This window comes from Carcharodon carcharias, chromosome 20, assembly GCF_017639515.1.
Source record: "Carcharodon carcharias isolate sCarCar2 chromosome 20, sCarCar2.pri, whole genome shotgun sequence".
Classification (NCBI taxonomy): Eukaryota; Metazoa; Chordata; class Chondrichthyes; order Lamniformes; family Lamnidae; genus Carcharodon; species Carcharodon carcharias.
The window spans coordinates 97,481,589-97,501,035 of NC_054486.1; the positions used below are offsets into that span (position 1 = coordinate 97,481,589).

At 40.9% G+C, this 19,447-nt stretch overlaps 1 protein-coding gene across 5 annotated transcripts in view; it reads right to left on the reverse strand.

The window, feature by feature from the left end:
- LOC121292833 (YLP motif-containing protein 1-like) overlaps nt 1-19,447 on the reverse strand; it is a 159,194-nt gene that overhangs the window by 80,131 nt on the left and 59,616 nt on the right. For all 5 annotated transcript variants that reach the window (XR_005946342.1, XM_041215293.1, XM_041215292.1 and 2 more), the window contains 4 exons: nt 9,701-9,790; nt 5,415-5,586; nt 4,805-4,953; nt 666-811 (listed from right to left, as the gene is read on the reverse strand). Coding sequence is in view for 4 of the 5 variants with exons in the window: in XM_041215293.1 (XP_041071227.1) it covers nt 666-811; nt 4,805-4,953; nt 5,415-5,586; nt 9,701-9,790 (557 nt within the window). In the remaining variant the exon portion in view is untranslated. The remainder of the gene's footprint in view (nt 1-665; nt 812-4,804; nt 4,954-5,414; nt 5,587-9,700; nt 9,791-19,447) is intronic.

Below are 19,447 nucleotides of genomic sequence, written 5' to 3' on the forward strand. Positions count from 1 at the left end.
AGTCAAGTATTTTAAATAATTGAGGGATTTGATAGGGTAGATGCAGATAAACTATTTACTGTGGTAGGGATTTCAGAACAGGAGGGCAGGATCCTACAATTAGAACCTGCAATACAGGTGGACAGGTTTTTGTTAGGAACAGTATCAAGCGATATGGAACAAAGACTGATAACTGGAGATGAAGTACATTACAGCTATGATCTAACTGAATGTAGGTAAAAACAAGTCAACTTTCATATAGCAAGTTCCTACAAACATAAAACTGAAATTGACCATATAATCTGTTTTTGAGATGTTTGTTGAGAAATAAATACAAAGCCAGGACAGCAGAAAAACTCTCTGCTCTTCTAACATGGGGGCGATGGAACTTTGGTTTAAAATCTCATCCAAAAGACAACAGCCCTGACAGTGTAGTACTGCTTCAGTATTAAGTTTCACCAAGATTATGCAGCTAAAGTGAGGCTTGAATCCTGATGTTTTGTCTCAGAAAAGGGTGCTATCAATGAGCCATGTTTGACACCTAGCTCCAGAATATCTCAAACAGTACAACTCAGGCCTAGTGAACTCCACACAAGCTTGAATCACTTGAGTTTCAAATTATAATCTAACAAATGGGAAAAGCTCAACAAAGAGCAGTAAACAAGTGACAAACAACCATAACTCACCCTATCAGGTCGGCTTTGCCTGCCAGGCATTTTCAGGATATCATCAACATTTTTACTCTCTGGCTTCTTTTCAACACGTGGAGGAGGATGTGATGGGTGAGGGGCTGATGCAGGTATCCTCTCATCAGAATATCCGCGTCTTTCGCCTGAAATTTTAGGTAAGTGAAGAGATTTGACTAGTACGAATATCAGCTTACCAATAAAGATTTTTTTAAAAACATCAAAGATTTGGGTGCAGTTAAGATAAACAATGCATTTTGCAGAAAGCAAAATGATTCTTACTGCAAAATGAACAAAACTAGCATGTACAGGTTTACGGAATGGTAATACCACATCTAGGTTTTGTATAATTTTGGTTACCAATTTTTCAAAAGCATACTGATACAATAAGAGAACAGAGAAAACCAACAGTGAGGCCCCTGGAATTTGAAAGTAAAGGCTGCTAAATGGAACCAGATTTTATCGCATGGAACAAAAATAAATGTGACTAGTGGAACGCGCAAGGATCAATGTTTGGGCCTCAATGCTATACAATCTATATTAATGACTTAGACGACGAGACAGATAATAATATATCTGAGTTTGCTGATGATACCAAGTTAAGTGGAAAGATAAGCTGTGGGGAGGAATGGAGAGGCTGCAAAGAGATATTTACTGTTTAAGTGACTGAGCAACAAGATGGCAGATGAAGTATGATATGGAGAAGTGTGAAGTTATTCACTTTGGTTGTAAGAATAGAAAAGCAGCATGTTTTCTCAGTAGTACAGAACTTGAGTACTGCTGAAAAAAAACATTTTTTGTCAAAACTTACCTTACACTCATCACAACATTTCGCAAGGAAAACAACAAATTTATGATGTATGCGAAGAGTGTGATGATTGGCTAGCAAGTGGACTCTGATTGGTAGAGGTGTTGCCAGAGACAGTTAACTGCCAAGCATTGTTTGAAATTTAAGCCAGGCAGCTTAACTCTGATTAGTCAAGACATTGCCCTGAGGAAAGAGTCAGCGAATAGCTGTCACGTATTTTTTTTAGTTGAATCAGGTGCAATGTGCCTGCAAAAAACAGGGCCCTATGTATTAACATACGTAGCTTCCAGTGCACGTAAATGCGTCACACTGCAAGCCCGTCTGACAATCTTAAATTGGTTGCCAGCATAATTCTGACTACACTGAGGATTATTTCGTAAATATTGCCCAATTGAGGAATCACATCTAATGTTGGATAGTGTGTTTTGAGTTTTGCAAGCATGGGCTGGTTGGATACAGTCTGTACCTTGTCCATTGCGAACAGCAGGAGGGGCATGTTATTTGCTTCGATCTGCCAGTCTTTGGGATGTTCAACCTACATATCTAGTATCAAGCTGGCACTGAAATTTATGTACAACAATGCTCATTTGTGTGATAGGCAGAACATCTTTTTGGCTTGATGGCAGCATCCTGTTAGTGGCGAATACCATTCATGTTGTTACTGCATAGTAGCAGCATGAAACAGCTAGCTTCATCTGCCAGAGTAATCGGAGGTAGACTGGGCACTTTTCAAGGCCGAACGTGACGGCCTTAGGCTTTTCATGAGTTTTTGTGATATACAGCATGATATGATTTAATCAGGGCAGTCATTAGCCCACAGGATGCCTTTGATGCGCCCTATTTCAGCATCAAGCTTGCATGGTTCGGGCCCTATTTATGAGGCTGCCGAGAAGGCCAATATTATAGTGCGTGGAACTGTAAGAAGCCCAACACGTATATTGATCATGTCTTCTGGTAGACCATGGAGGGATCCCACTGGAGCCCATTAAGACACACAAGGAAATTATTACATGCAGCTGAGGACTTAAATATAGCAAACATATCATCCACATATTGGAAATAGGCAAGGGGTAGGAGGTTAGGTGTCATTCCATCGAAGACATGTTTCTCATGGAACCCAATTTAAACGTTTGAGAGATTGGGGTCCAGAGGGGATCCTAAGACAACACCATCCTGTCGACTTGCCAATCAATCAGCACTCTCTTCTCATACAGCATAAAGTTGTTGTTTCCCTTGGATTTGTATTCTTGCAAAATGTCCTGATGCATGCAAGACGAAAAGCTTCAACAAAAAAAATCTTTTCTCAGAATATTTTTTTTAAAAGGTGTGAAACCTGTAAATATTTATGTTCAGAGAGACTTGGGTATGCTTGTACAAGGAACTCAAAGTTAGCATGCAGGTGTAGCAAGCAATTTTTAAAAACCTTTCACAGGATGTGAGGATCATTGGCTAGGCCAGCACTTGCTGCCCATCCACAATTGCTTTTGAGAAGGTAGTGGAAAGCCTTCTTGAACTGATACATGGGGTGTAGGTACAGCCATAATAAAATTCGGGAGGGAGTTCCAAGATTTTGATAAAGCAGTGAAGGAACAGCAATATAGTTCCAAGTCAGGATGGCCTGTGGTTTAGAGGGGAAGGTGCACGTGGTGGTGTCCCATGCCATTGAATGTCTATTGTCTTTGTCCTTCTCGCTGGTTGAGGTCACAGGTTTGGAAGGTGTTGTTGAAGAAGCCTTGGTAAGTTGCTGCAATGCATCCTGTATCAGGTGCACACTGCTGCAAATGTGCATCGGTGGTAGAGACAGTGAATGTTTAAGGTGGTGGATGGGGTGCCAATTAAGCAGATAGTTTTATCCTGGATGATGTCGAGCTTCTTGAGTGTTGTTGGAGTTCCACTCATTCAGTGAAGTATACAGTATTCCATCACACTCCTGACTTGTGCCTTGTAGATTGTGGACAGGCTTTGAGGAATCCAGAGGTAAGTTACTTGTCACAGAATTCAGTTTCTGACCTGCTCTTGTAGCCACAGTATTTATACGCTGGTCTAAGTTTCTGGTCAATGGTAACACCCAGGATGTTGATAGTGGGGGATTCAGCGATGGCATTGCCATTGAATGTCAAGGAGATATGGTCATTACCTGGCACTTATGTGGCACATATGTTAGAAAGGCAACAGCATGTAGGCCTTGACTGCAAGGGGGCTGGTGTACAGAAATAAAGAGGATTTGCCACAATTTAACAGCTTTGCTGAGGCTACAGCTAAAGTACTGTGTGCAATTATAGTCTCCATATTTAAGGGAAGATATACTTGCACAGGAAAGGTTCACTAAATTGGTCCCTGGGATAAGGGGAGGTTGTCCTATGATGATAGGCTGAATAAATTGGGCTTATATTCTCCAGAGTTTAGAAGAATGAAAGGTGATCTCATTGAAATATATAGGATTCTGAAGAGGCTTGAAAGGGTAGATGCTGAGACATTATTTCCACTGATCGGGGAATCTAAAACATGGGGGCACATTCTCAGGATCAGGGGTCAATCATTTAGGACTGAGATGAGAAGAAACTATTCACTTAAAGGGTTCTAAATCTTTGAACTTTTCGATCCCAGAGGGTTGTGGATGCATTTAAAGTTGGGATAGGCAGATTTGTGGTGTCTCAGGGAATCAAGGGATATGGGGAGCAGGTGGAAAAGTAGAGGTTAAGCCCAAAATCAGCCATGATTGCACTGAATGGCGAAGTAGGCTTGACAGGCCATGTGGTCTTTTCCTGCTTCTGTGTCTTATGCTCTTGTAAGTTTAGATTTATCTAGGTCTCTAAAATACAGCAGGTTATGGATAATGTGGAGATATATATATTGTTTTTCCAATGTCAACTGAGTACTATGAGAAAAGTTGGAAAACTGCTAATCCTCAACTAAGACTAAAAATCAGAAACAATACCTCAACAGATTTATATTAAAGCAGGTAGATGTAATTTTCATATATAAGCAGCTGGATGAAGACTTATCATTGGAATTTGGACAGATATAAATAATCTCTTCCATTCCTACACACAGGTATTCCCAGCATAACTAAATCTACCTACAATACTTAAATCAAGCTGCTCAGATCAATCTAAAATCAACTGGAAATCTAAGCCACTGATACTCTCAGGAACTGCTAGCAATGGGCATATTGTAAAACAATTTGATATAGTTATCATCTCAATCATCTGATGCTATTTAGAATATGTCAGCAGTCATTTCATTGCTGCAATTATCAAATTTGCAAAGTTATCAATATGTAATGTAGCTGGCACATAAATAATTGTGTGCATTACATAAAATCAAATACCTGCAAAACCACTAGGTGGGTGATCAAATGGTGGTCGATCAGATAAGCGATCAAACTGTGGCCTGTCAAAGCCCCCTCGGTTGAAATGATCTTTACTGTCCTGATAATTATGATATCCACTTGAACGGCCAGACGGACCGTGAGACATTCTGCAAGTGAAGTACACAAAAAGGGTTTACCTTTTGTATTTGCTGGGGAAAGAATTTTGTTTACTTACAAACAACAGAAGAGAACCAGGTTCCTCCATAACATGGCAACCGGAAAGCATCTCCCCTTGACAAAAATTTGCAGCTGCTTCATTGTCAGGCTTCAAGTCCACAGGCTGTTTTGGTAGATGCCAATGGGTGCACCACTTAAAACAAATCTATAATGCAGGTTTTGTTACTTGTATTCCGTAAAGATGAACATATATTAATGATGCAATGTTTCACTACAGAAATTATGTGGTGAGATGTTGTGCCATTAGCTTATGGTTTACAGCTGTATGAATAATATAAGGGAACTTTGACATTGCATCTTGGCTGCCATTGTAAACAAAGCAGAAACATTTTTTCAGCATGTTAATTCTTCATTCTGTATGATGGCATTTTAATACAGGTCCAATGCTTACCTGTCCTCACGCCCAAATCGTTCACGCTCAAATCCTTCCCTCTCGAAATCACCCATCGATCTGTCCCTATATAGATCACGGTCTCTATCATAGTCTCTGCGGTCCAAAAATGGATCTCTTCGTTCCAGAAATGGATCTCTGTCTCCATAACGATCTCGAGGACCTAGAGAATCTAAGTGGGGAGAACACTTTTACAGGAGGCCTGAAGACTGACTAATTTAGTCTGAACGAATTTCTCAATTTATTTTCATTTAAAGTTGTGAGCACTGATGACATCATTGGGTCAAATGGCACGAATTAATAAGCTTGACTGCATGAAAGAGTTGACCATTAGTTGATTGCGGTTTGTAGTTAGATTATGTTAAAAAGTGTCAGCAAATGTTTTTTTTTATTCATTCATGTGATGTGGACTGCGCTGGCTGGGCCAGCATTTTTGCCCTTGAGAAGGGGGTGGTGAGCTTCCTTCTTGAACCGCTGCACTCCATATGATGTAGGTACACGCACAGAGCTGTTAGGAAGGGAGTTTCAGGGATTTTGACCCAGTGACAGTGACGGTGATATATTTCCAAGTCAAGATGGTGAGTGAATTGGAGGGGAACTTCCAGGTGGTGGTGTTCCCATCTATCTGCTGCCCTTGCCCTTTTAGATGCAAATGGTCATGGGTTTGGAAGATGCTGTCGAAGGAGTCTTGGTGAATTCCTGCAGTGCATCTTGTAGATGGTACACACTGCTGCTGCTGTGCGTTGGTGGTGGAGGGAATGAATATTTGTGGATGTGATGCCAAACAAGCGGGCAGCTTTGTCCTGGACCTTGTTAAGCTTCTTGAGTGTTGTGGGAGCTGCACTAATCCAGGCAAGTGGGGAGTATTCCATTACACTCCTGAATTGTGCCTTGTAGATGGTGGACAGGCTTTGGGGAGTCAGGAGGTGGGTTACTCGTTGCATGATTCCTAGCTTCTGGCCTGCTCTTGTAGCCACAGTATTTATATGGCTAGTCCAGTTCAGTTTCTGGTCAATGGTAACCGCCCCCCCCCCCCCCACCAAGTGTTGGTAGTGGGGGAATTCAGTGATGGTAATGCATTTGAACATCAAGGGGTGATGCTTGGATTCTCTGTTGTTGGAGATGGTCATCGCCTGACACTTGTGTGGCGCGAATGTTACTTGTCACTTGTCAGCCAAAGCCTGGATATTGTCCAGGTCTTGCTGCATTTGAACTTGGACTGGTTCAGTATCTGAGGAGTCACGAATGGTGTTGAACATTGTGCAAACATCAGGGAACATCCCCACTTCTGACCTTATGATGGAAGGAAGGTCATTGGTGAAGAAGCTGAAGATGGCTGGGCCGAGGACACTACCCTGAGAAACTTCTGCAGTGAAGTCCTGGAGGTGAGATGACTGACTTCCAACAACCACAACTATCTTTCTTTGTGCTAGGTGTGACTCCAACCATTGGAGAGTTTTCCCCAATTCCCATTGACTCCAGTTTTGCTCAGGTTCCTTGATGCCATACTCTTTCAAATGCAACCATGATGTCAAGGGCAATCACTCTCACCTCACCTCTTTTGGCCATGTTTGAACCAAGGCTGTAACGAGCTCAGGAGCTGAGTGGCCCTGGCAGAGCCCAAACTGGGCATCAGTGAGCAGGTTATTGCTAAGCAAGTGCCACTTGATAGCACTGTTGATGACCCCTTCCATTACTTTACTGATGATGAAGGGTAGACTGATGGGACAGTAATTGGCCAGGTTGGATTTGTCCTGTTTTTGTGTACAGGACTTCCCTGGGCAATTTTCCACATAGCCCGGGTAGATGCCAGTGTTGTAGCTGTACTGGAACAGCTTGGTTAGGGGCGCGGCAAGTTACGAAGCACAAGTCTTCAGTACTATTGCAGGAATATTGTCAGCGCCCATAGCCTTTGCAGTATCTAGCGCCTTCAGCTATTTCTTGATATCACGTGGGGTGAATCGAATTAGCTAAAGACTGGCATCTCTGATGCCGGGTGCCTCCGGAGGAGGAGGAGGAGGAGGCCGACATGGATCACTTCTGGCTGAAAATTGTAGCAAATGCCTTATCTTTTGCACTGATGTGCTAGGCTCTTCCATCATTGAGGATGGGGATCTTTGTGGAGCCTCTTCTTCCAATGAGTTGTTTAATTATCTACCACCGTTCAAAACCGAATGTGGCAGGACTGCAGAGCTTAGATCTGATCCATTGGCTGTGGGATCACTTACCCCTGTCTATCACATGCTGCTTATGCTGTTTGGCATGCAAGTAGTCCTGTGTTATAGCATCACCAGGTGGACACCTCATTTTTAAGTATGTCTGTTGCTGCTCCTGGCACGCCCTCCTGCTCTCTTCAATGAACCAGGGTTGATCCCCTGGCTTGATGGTAATGGTAAAGTAGGTCATGAGGTTACAGATTTTTGTTTGTGTACAATTCTGCTGCTGCTGATGGCCCACAGCGCCTCATGGATGCTCAGTCTTGAGTTGCTAGATATGTTCGAAATCTATCCCATCTAGCACAGTGGTAGTGCCACACAACACATTGGAGTGTATCCTCAATGTGAAGGCGGGACTTTGTCTCCACAATGACTGTGCGGTGGTCACTCCAACCGATACTATCACAGATGCATCTGCGGCAGGTGAGGATGAGGTCAAGTATGTTTTTCCCTCTTGTTGGTTCCTTCAGCACCTGCCACAGACCCAGTTCAGCAGCTATGTCATTTAGGGCTCAGCCAGTTCAGTAGTGGTACTACCAAGCCACTTTTGGTGATGGACATTGAAATCCCCCCACCTAGAGTACATTCTGTGCCATTGTCACCCTCAGTGATTCTTCCAAGTGGTGTTCAACATGGAGGAGCACTGATTCAACAGCTGAGGGAGGGTGGTACATGGTAATCAGCAGGAGGTTTCCTTGCCCATGTTTGATCTGATACCATGAGACTTCATGGGGTCTGGAGTCGATGTTGAGGACTCCCAGGACGACTTCCTCCCAACTGTATACCACTGTGCCGCCACGTCTGCTGGGCCTGTCCTGCCCTGCCCGTGGGACAGAACATATCCAAGGATGGTGATGGTGGTGTCTGGGACACTATCAGTAAGGTATGCTCCTGTGAGATGTTAGTAAGGAGGACTTTGCAGGGTCGACGGGGCTGAAATTGCCGATATTGTTTCTGATGCTTGGGTCGATGCCCGGTGGTCTGTCCGGTTTCATTCCTTTTTTGTGACTTTATAGCAGTTTGTTACAACTAAGTGGCTTGCTAGACCATTTCAGAGAGCATGTAAGAGTCCTTCCCGAAAGGGCATCAGTGAACCAACAATCGACAATGGTTCCATGGTCATCATTTCGACTTTTAATTCCAGATTTTTATTGAATTCAAATTCCACCATCCGCTGTGGCAGGATTCAAACCCAGTACCCAGAGCATTGTCTCTGGATTACTAGTCCAGCAACAATATCACTTAGCCATCGCCCACACTTAATCATGGTTCTGACCATTTAAAGCAGAAGACACTTGTTTGCATAACTATTGCCAACAGCAAGTGTTTTACCCATGGATCACTTCCATATAGTTAGTAATTAGCTTTTTTTTTTAAAGAATATTGTTTACAGGGGTCCTGTTAGGGTTTTTTCTTTTAATGGCCAATGAACTGGAGTAACATCAAGTGTGCCTAAGTGCTCAAACATTGGAAAACATATGCGTTCTGGACTGTTATCATCAGTGAAGAAACAATCTGCCACATTACAAGGGTTGTCTCAAGTTAACACTATTTCCAGCTTGTTTGCTCTTGTCTTCTACTAAGCACTAAACAGATGAGTATCGGGAACAAAAACCTACCCCATAATCTTAACTTACTGTTTGAATTATGCTAGAACAAATAAATTCTAAAGAGCCAAAGGTGTTCTGATATTGAAGGATACCCTACAGGAATATATTGAAAATCCGTAAGCCAAGAAAAGTATTCCCTTTAGAGAAAAACCAATTCCATTTGTTTTCTTTCCAACAAAAACAAACTTACCCTTTTCCAAAAGTTAATTGTGCTTTTGTAATAGGTACTTGAGAATTAAATGAAGTGGAAAAATATAATGTACTTCTAAATGTATCCAAATGAAGTTTCCACATACAAAGTCTACATGTACAATAAACAACCAATTCATCTTGAACAATTTTTAAAAAATGAACTTTGAAAAATATAGTTACTAAAATCAAATGAACAATTAACCTTGAACTTCAGATTGTAAAATGCTAAATGTCATGAAAAGCACCAAATTAATGCAATTTGCATTACCTTTATCATACATCCGTTCTCGTACTGGCTCAGGACCAAGAGAAACTCGCTCACCATAAGGGATCTGTTCAATCCTTCCACCTCCCACGTCTGGAAATAAAAAATCATATATTTTTTTTAAAAAACAAAATTAACTTAAAAGTATATTCCTCGAAAATGAAATCTAGACCACCAAATCTTCAACAGAGAATTTTGCAGCTTTTCATTTCATCAGATCTCCACACATTTACACAATCTCATTACAGTAACTAGTAAATCTGAGCTTTTCTCGCCTGAAAAAAACAGGCTTTGGTTCGGGACCTTGACATCAAATGGGGGGAAAAAAATTAACCTACAAAGTAAAATATTCAGTCTGAACTATTCACTCACTCGATACAGACCAGATATAGGCATGATTAGATTAAAGCAGTGTTGCCAACAATAGATGCATGGAGCTCTGTCACCTAAGCATCCCCAAACAGTTAGCTTGTCAATATATTTACACTCAAAGAATTTCTTCCTTTCTGCCTAGGTTATATTACTGAGCCATGTGAATTAAAGTCCCAGGTATCGCAGCGAAACTGCACAGTGCTGTAGTATGGACACATTACCTATACATCCAAGTCATACAGATAACGCAAAGGACAACAAAAGGGCTGCTGATAGGGGAAAAGCTACAAGAAACATGATAAGCAAAGGCCTTTCTGCTTTGAAGAGATTATTCAGAGCAAACTTCTCAGAGTTGCACATGGGCCCGGTCAGGGTCAATCTTCCGATGGAGGACTATGCAGAACTCAGTCAACACAAGAAACCTTGGAGACATCAGCAAATAGAATCCATGCAGAAGCCAAGTTTCCTTTATACAGCACTAGCTGCCATATTCTGGTTAAGTGTTCACTAACACACTGAAAAACTTGGGTGATTTAAACAGTTTTTAGGTGGGTTATGGAGATAAGTAAGTGAGTGGGTATGGTAAAGGTCTAAGAGGGTAGGGTAGAGTGGGTGACTTAAGTTGGTAGGGGTAGCTAGGTAGGATGGTGAGGTCAGGTTGCGGAGAGATTGTGTGTCCAGGGGAGTAGGGTGATGGGGGATAGTCAAGTTGGGCCATGCGAAGTCAGGAGGGGTGAGGGGGGTGGGAGAACATGGTCAGTTGTAATAGCTACCCAGGACTTAAACTAGGATTTCTCAGTCTAATATTTCCTGGGTAACCATTTATGTAAATAAGTCTGAACAGTCTGAAGTCTCTGACTCTAACTGTTACAACCGGGATGGGAGGAATGTACTGTTGATCTAGCCCCACTACTCCATAGGTTGTCCCATTGGTATAAAAGTTTAGTATACTCACCCAGATGGCCAATTATTTACCTCCACTACTGTTACCCAGAAGGAAAGAGATTTTAACCAGGCTTCTCTCAATAAACAACAAACTTATTGGTCTATTATGAAACCTGTTTTGTCAAATAGAAAAGTAAAGCTTATCAACATACAGCATGGAATAGAAATGGGGAAATTTGGCCAAAGGTTAAAAGTCAACTGTTCAAAGGCAAAGGATTGACAGTAGAGTTCTCGAAATGGTGTCCAGGTTAAACAGTTGGTCTCTCAGCACTGATCTGCAAAACAATCAATGACTCTGGTACTACTTTTCAGACAGCCTCATGGAATACTCGAGGGTACAGCACATAGAGCAACTCAAGAGCAACTTATATTCACTTCTGGCTGTGGACTGGCTCTGGACTGCAAAAGGCAGCAGTCTTCCTTCTCAAGCAGTTGGTCCTTCTCTTCCCAAACCAAAACCCAATTTTAAAACAAAGTCTTCCAGGCATGCTTTTCTTTCAGAGCCATAAAACCCATGTGACTCCCTTTGTACACAGTTCACCTGGGTCAAGAGGTTGACAGTTTTTTTCACCTGTTTAATTACCCTTTCTTGTAAAGGATACTTTTTCCAAGAATAGTAATCTTAACTTTTTAAGTGGCAGTGTCCTTTAAAACACAAATTCTTCCAGGATGTCTTAAATCCTTGGAGATTAACCATTTTTTGCGATTAAGTGTTCATGACAATTCCCGCCTTAGGTAAATAAAACACCATATTTATATGTGTCTCCTTACAAAGTTTAATAAAACAAAGAAAAAATACTAACACACACCTACACTCATTCATTCACTTTTTATACAAAGCTAATACAGTTACTCTTTGTTTCATTTTGGTCTTTAGCAAACTTAAGGTGAAGTTAAATTCTCGGCAAAGCATCAGCAATTATATTGTTTTCCCCCACACTGTGGATATTATGACACAGCCGATGATAAACGCTGAGTTGTTCAAATTCCAGAGGGAAGCTAAAGACAACTGTCATAACCATTTTTGCAAATGGTATGTTTTGAGGTGCAGTCTTTGAATTCAGTTATAATAAGACCGAGTTTCAAGAGGTTTTTTATAAAACTAAATTAAACATTTATTAATTAAAAGATTGTAAGCACATACATATGTCTACAAATTACTACGATAATAACTTCTTTAAAAATCCCCTAATTAATCTGACTCTCAGTTACGCTTCCGTTAAGGCAACTGTAAAACACACACATTTATACAGACCGCCAGCAAAGCACACTCTGGACAGTCGCATTCATAATTAGTTTCTTTCAGCTCTGGGTCCTTGCAGACAGGGGCTTGAGGCTAACCGGCTGGAGGCTTTAGATCTTAAAATCCCTGTGCTTTTTACCAACAGCCTTCTTTTCCTTTATACATATCTTCCTCTTTGAATGTAAATTTTCATTGTATCACTATGTGCTTTGAATTTTACCTCTTCTAATAAAAAGACCGTTTCATAATACTCACTTTATTAGTAATCCTTGGGAAAAATAAACAAACACATGTTTCCGAGCTTCACCTGTAGATGTAATATTTCACTCCCTCTCTTTGAATCCAAGCTACACTAGTTTGTTTAAAGGAAAGATGCAAACTTCCCCCATCTTTACCTAATTAACATTTTAAACCTATTTCTCTTCTATACTCAAAGCCTCTAAACTAGCTGGCTTTAATACAATTAAAACACAAACAAACACAGCCACAGACACGACGAAATTCTATTTTAAAATAATTTCCAATAACATTATAGACATTATTATAACTTCTTGAAAGTGGACAATCTAAGTGATAAGGCCATAATAATAAACTCCACCAAAATAGCCTGGTATTCTGGTTTTAAAATTTGTCCTTAAAAGTTAAGGAGTTATGATCAGTATATATTATCTGTCTGTCTTCATGGCAGACATGCACGTCAAAATGTTTCCGAGATAATAGCAAACACAGGGTTTCCTTCTCCACTGTGGAGTATCTTATTTGGTGTTGATTCAGCTTTTTGGAAAGGTATCCCACTGGCCTTCCTGTGCCTAATTCATCATCTTGTAACAGAGCTGCATTTACTCCCAGGTCACTAGCTTCAACTGCTACATTGAAGGGGTTAATGAAACTTGGAGCAGCCAACACTAGTTCATTGATCGAAATTGATTTCAGCCTTTCAAAAGATGTTTGGCACTCTCTTGTCCACACTACATCAGCTTTATGTTGTAACAAGATAAGTTACTCGCACTTTTATGAATCCATTTTGACAAGGTTTAATACCAGATCAGGTGACTTTAGTTTTTTTAAACAAAGCTTCTCACTGTTTCAGGTGGTGTTTCCAAGTGTCAGTATATATCAGTACATCATCAAGATAAACCACGCAGTTAGGAACACCAGCCGCCCCTTGGTTCATTAGCCCCTGAAAAGTTGCTGGGGCGTTTTTGAGCCTAAATGACATCACTTGGCATTGTAAAAGACTGTCTGGCATGAAAAAGACAGATTTCTGAAGCTCAGAAGGAACCTGCTAATATCCTTTTTAACAGACTTATTTTGCTAAGAAACACAACACTGCTAACTCTGTCAATACAGTCTTCCAAGTGAGGGATTGGGCAGGAATCTGCTTTTGTTAATGCATTCACCTATCTGTAGTCTATGCAGAATTTGGTCAAACCATCTGGTTTAAGCACGAACACAACGGGGGAACTTGAGCAACTTTGGAAGTGATTTTCTCACATGTGCTGGATCTCTGCTTTCACCTGATCCTGTTTCTCTGGCCCAAAACGATAAGAATGCCGTTTTCCAGGAGGGGAATCTCCTACATCCACATAATGTATGGCTAAGGTTGTACATCTGATTTGTCCCTAAAGATCCCTTTAAATTCTGAGTAACCTCACTAGGTCCTCTCATTGTCCTGACTCAATAAGTATGAAAATATGGTGTCTAACTGTCCTACTATTTCAGTGTTAGCTAAACGGATAGTAGGAGGTTTGATTTGGGAACTATCTAAGTCTCCTTCTGCCTCACACTCACTGTCTCTTCAGTGCTCCACTGTGCTTACTTTGACATAACTGCTCCTTCTTATCTTCTTATCCTCCCCTTATGATAGTTTTGTTTTAACATATGACATGACATAGCCCATTCTTTTTCCTACGATCTGGGGTGTTTATCCAATAACTTATTTCACCAACCCTCTTATTACCTTGTATGGACCACTGAACCATGCTTTCAGATGCTTCCCCTGTAATGGCAAAACACTAACACTTCATCTCCTGGTTGTAACGTTTGGGTCACAGCTTGCTTATCTGCCCATTCCTTCATGTTTGCTTGAGAAACTTTGAGGTGTTCTTGAGCCACTTTGCAGGCTCCTGCGAGCCATTTCTGGAACATGGACACAGTGTAACATAGAGGATTTACCCTTCTGCCCTAAAAACTTCCTTTGATTAACTTCAGAGGACCTCTTACCTCATGTCCATAAATTAATTAAAAAGGGCAAAACCAGCAGATTCATTTGGTGAATCTCGGGTAGCAAATAAAAGAAATTCCAGCCCTTTGTCTCAATCATTGGGATATTCATGGCAATATGCTTTAATCATTGTTTTAAGAGTTTGATGGTACCTCTCTCCAAAGCTCCATGGCTGTGGTTGATATGCTGTAGACTTCAACTGTTTTATACTCAAACTACTCATAATGTTTTGAAAAATTTTAGATATAAAATTGGAACCTTGATCCGACTGGATCTCCACTGGTAATCCATAGAGTAAAAAATTGCGTTAGCTTCTCTACTGTTCTTAAAGTGATGGCCTCTGGAAATCAGGTTGTCATATCCATAATGATAAGGATATACTGATGTCCTGCTTTCATTTTAGCTAACGGTCCCACAGTCTACTAACACCCTACTAAACAGCTCCTCAAAAACTGGTATGGGAATTAAGGGTGTCGGTTTGACTTTATGTTGTGGTTTTCCTGTCACGTTTGGCATGTTTTACACAACTGCACCACGTCCTTGTGAAGACCTGGCCAGTAAAAATGTTGGCTTATCCGCTCAAGTTTTCCGTATCCCTACATGTCCTGCCATAGGAATTTCATTGGCTATTCTTAATATCTCTTTACGATATTTGGGCGGTACCACTGTCTGATGAACAACGGTCTACTCTTCCTCTGCAGTTCTGTGAAAAGGTCTCCACTTCCTCATTAGAATTCCATTTTTAACATAACATTCTGGAACTTGCTCAGCCTCAGCTTCAGTTTGGGCAGATTGTGTTATCTTAACTCCAGATTGGCTTGTTGAGCCTCAACTAGAGAGGATTTATTAAACATCTTTTTTGGATTATCTAAGTCCTAAAAGAAAGTTTCAGTTAGCCAAATGTCTGTCTGTGGTATCACTTTGACATCCGATAAAGGACTCGGGTCATCACACACGAAGGAAAGATTCCCAGAACCCTTTCTGTAACTGCTCTGCCTCTTTAGTCTCACTTGGGCTTTCTATAATTATGGGTGTCAGGAAGATATAAAAATGTTATTGAAATTTATTGTAAAATAGTGGTATATTTGTCTGTGAGTGTCTGTGTGTGTGAGACTTAATTTGATTAAAGGCAGCTGGTCTGAAGGCTTTGATAGTAAACTTGGGGGAAGTTTAGAATGTAAGGTGTAAAAGTACACCTGCAATTTTAATAAACCACAGGCTAGATTGTTTCCAAAAAGAGGGAGTGAAATATTACACCAAGCTAGGTGAAGTTAAAAAAGTGTGTTTATTTTCCCCAAAAGTTACTGGTTAAATTAGTACCAAGATAATTTATTATCAGACAGGTAAAGTCCAAAGACACAATGGAAATTTACATTCAAAGGAGGAAATACGTATAATGGAGCAAAGGCTGCGTGTAAGGGTTGACATTTTTAAGATCTAACAAATGTGAAAAGCCTTCAGCATCTATTCCTCAAGCTGCTGTTTTCAAAGAGCTAAAATTAAGAAAGCTCACTCTGAATTCCACTGGTTCAGGGTACTGTGTCTCACTTTGCCTGGGTCTATTAAAATCTGTGTCTCACTGTTGCCTTAACAAAAGTGTAACTGGGAGTTAGATTGATTAGGGGATTTAGAAGTTATCAAACCAGTAATTTGTAGGTCTATGTATGTATTTAAAATATTTCTCTTATTAGTAAATGTTTAATATAGATTTGTAAAAACCTATAAGGCTCAGTGGTCTTATTACTACTGAATTCAAGGCACACATCTAGAAATTTATGTAAGTTGCAAAACAAGTTGTGGCAGTTGTTTCAAAATCCCTTTGGAATTTGAACAACTCAGCATTTACCATTGGCTGTGACACAACAATGGGAGAAGCTAATAACTTTGCTCTGGCTAAATCATTTCCCAAGAGTAAATCACAGAATTACACAGTGCAGAAGAAGCCCTTCGGCCCATCGAGTCTGCACCGACACGTGAGAAACATCTGACTGACCTACCTAATTCCATTTACCAGCACTTGGCCTATAGCCTTCTACGGGTAACTTCTGAACAACCCCTACAGTCACTGACCTTGACATTAGGTCACACTCCAAGTGCACCCGGTAGATTATACCATTCATTAAAACTTTGGCCTTTAAATGCGCTTTTGGTCTTTAAATGCGCTTTCTGGGGGAAAATTTATGCCTTTCCCCAGCAGAAGTGTTTGAATGGCTCCCGTATCTCTTAATATGATTATAGATTTAGCTGTGTAGTTTGAGGGATAAAGGTAACTTTTCCTCTTGATAAGAATTTTTTATAGCTCTTACATCTCATTCACCTCTCCTGAATTCACAGCAGTGTTCTCCCTTGGTTTCACAGCTCTTGATCTGTTGTATTTTCATTCAGGGCTCCTTTCCCTGAATTGCCCTCAAGTCTCCCAATAAGTCCCATGGATTTCCAGTGCAACTTCAAGAAATTAGCACAAACGTGCTCTACCTTGTAATAATGGAAACACTTAGGTTTCTGAATATCATGTCAGCTGTCTCTCTCACACACACACACAGGGGTCTAGGGGGGCAGTGCATACACACACACACACAGGGGTCTAGGGGGGCAGTGCATATACACACACACACAGGGGTCTAGGGGGGCAGTGCATATACACACACACACAGGGGTCTAGGGGGTCAGTGCATATACACACACACACACACAGGGGTCTAGGGGGTCAGTGCATATATATATATATACACACACACACACACACACACACACACACACACACACACACAGAGGGGTCTAGGGGGGCAACACACACACAGGGGCCTAGGGTGGCAGTACACACACACACTCGGGGGCTAGTACACACACTCGGGGGCTAGGGGGGCAGTACACACACACACTCGGGGGCTAGGGGGGCAGTACACACACACACTCGGGGGATAGGGAGGCAGTACACACACACACTCGGGGGCTAGGGGGGCAGTACACACACACACTGGGGGGCTGTACACACACACACTTGGGGGCTAGGGGGGCAGTACACACACACACACACACACACACACACACACACACACACACACACACACACAAAGATTAAAAGTCAATGGTTCAAAGGCAAAGGATAGATGGTGGAATTCTTGAAATGGTTTCCAGGTAATACTGTTGGTCTCTCAGCACTGATCTGCGAAACAATCAATGACTCTGGCACTGCTCTTCAGGCGGCCTCATGGAATACTCAAGGGTATTCTATTCCAGCATGTAGGGCATCCCAGGAGCAGCTTATATTTACCTCTGGCCGTGGACTAGCTATGGGCTGCAAAAGGTTGCTGTCTTCCTTCTCAAGCAGTTGGTCCTTCTTTTCCCAAAGCAAAACCAAAACCCAATCTTCCAGGCATGTTTTGTTCAGAGCCATAAAACCCATGTGACCCCCTTTCACTTGGATCAAGAGGCTGCCAGTTTTTTTTCAATTGCTTAATTATCCTTTCGTGTAAAAGGGTGCTTCTTCCAGGAATAGCAAAGTCCTGCATTAACCCTTTGAGGGTTTAAAACACAAATTCTTCCAGAATGTCCTAAATCCTTTAAGTTGAACGATTTTCTGTGATTGAAGTGTTCATGACATAACTCAGAGTTGGAGGCATTTTCGGAGGGTCCTGGGGAGCAGGGGAATTGTCCATTGGAAATTCAAACTTTTCGGGCAATTCTTACTTCCTACACTGAAGCAGTGCTAAGCCTTTAAATTATTTCTAGCTCACAAAAAAGGCAACAATATTTCACAACAGCAGCGACCCGATTTGTACAACATTCCAAATGTAACAATATGGTTCGCTACATTTGAATTCTAAAGTACAGATTTCTTAACATTATTGACCTCAACTTCACATGTTAAGTGTATTTATTATTAAAGCTTAATTTACTACCACACGAATAAATGTGTTGTTATGGGTGAGAGCAAATAATTCATTGAATGGAATTCTCTTTCTATAACAGCTCAACAAGCATAAACGTTGCCCCTCAAACACTACATCAACAACAGGGAATAAGGGCCAACAGGTCAGAGTGGTCACTTTGTTTAGGAAATTTATGCAGTATATGCAATTTTTGCACACAAGCAATTTGCTGCTACTTAAACATTTTCTGCTGTACTTCTCTTCACATTAATTTTGCATTTTGGTTTCCAAACTAGTTACGTTGCAGATTTCCAATATCTCAACATATTAATTTTCAGATGGTAGCTACAAATTACAGATTTAACAGGGGCAGAAAGAAAACAGAACATGAAAAGTAAATCAAATCATAGGACAGGCCAAATAAATCACCTTGATCAACTCAAAGCAACAGCAAAAAGCTGTCACAATGGAAAAGAACAAATCTACTCCCAGTTGTTAATGTTTCACAGAATGGTATTTTTTGTATAATCTGTATTTTGTCTGCAATCATCCTTTTTACATTCATATTGTGGATTCTTAGTTGCATCTATATTGAGTTTCAGTTACAAAATTGTAAGATCAAGATTTCTTAAGTCTCTTTTTAACTATTCTCCAAAACAAGGCCCCATGACATCCTCTTTCATTTTTCAGATCCATTCAAAATGCTTTGCAATTATTTGTTGCTAGTGTGCATAAAGGATGCGCAAGCAACTGAATAATCAGGCCAGATTTACAAAATTCCATTATGAAGACCAGAAAATTTGCTTGGAACTTACCCAAAAAAAGATAATCTCAAGATCCATTAATTTGACAAGTGCAGCTCCAATGCAGTGTACCCAAAATGGTAGCATATAAACTAGCTTATACAACTACACATGGCAGCTTCCAATCTCAGATGTGCTGTCGAAGAATGTAAAATAGAAACCAAATGGTGCAACAATCAGAAACACAAACCAAGCAACAGTCACTTTTCAAGCAACCACTGTATAAGCACCTATCTGCCATTTTGCCAATGAATGTTGCATGACAAATTCTTGAGAAGGGAAAAAAAACCA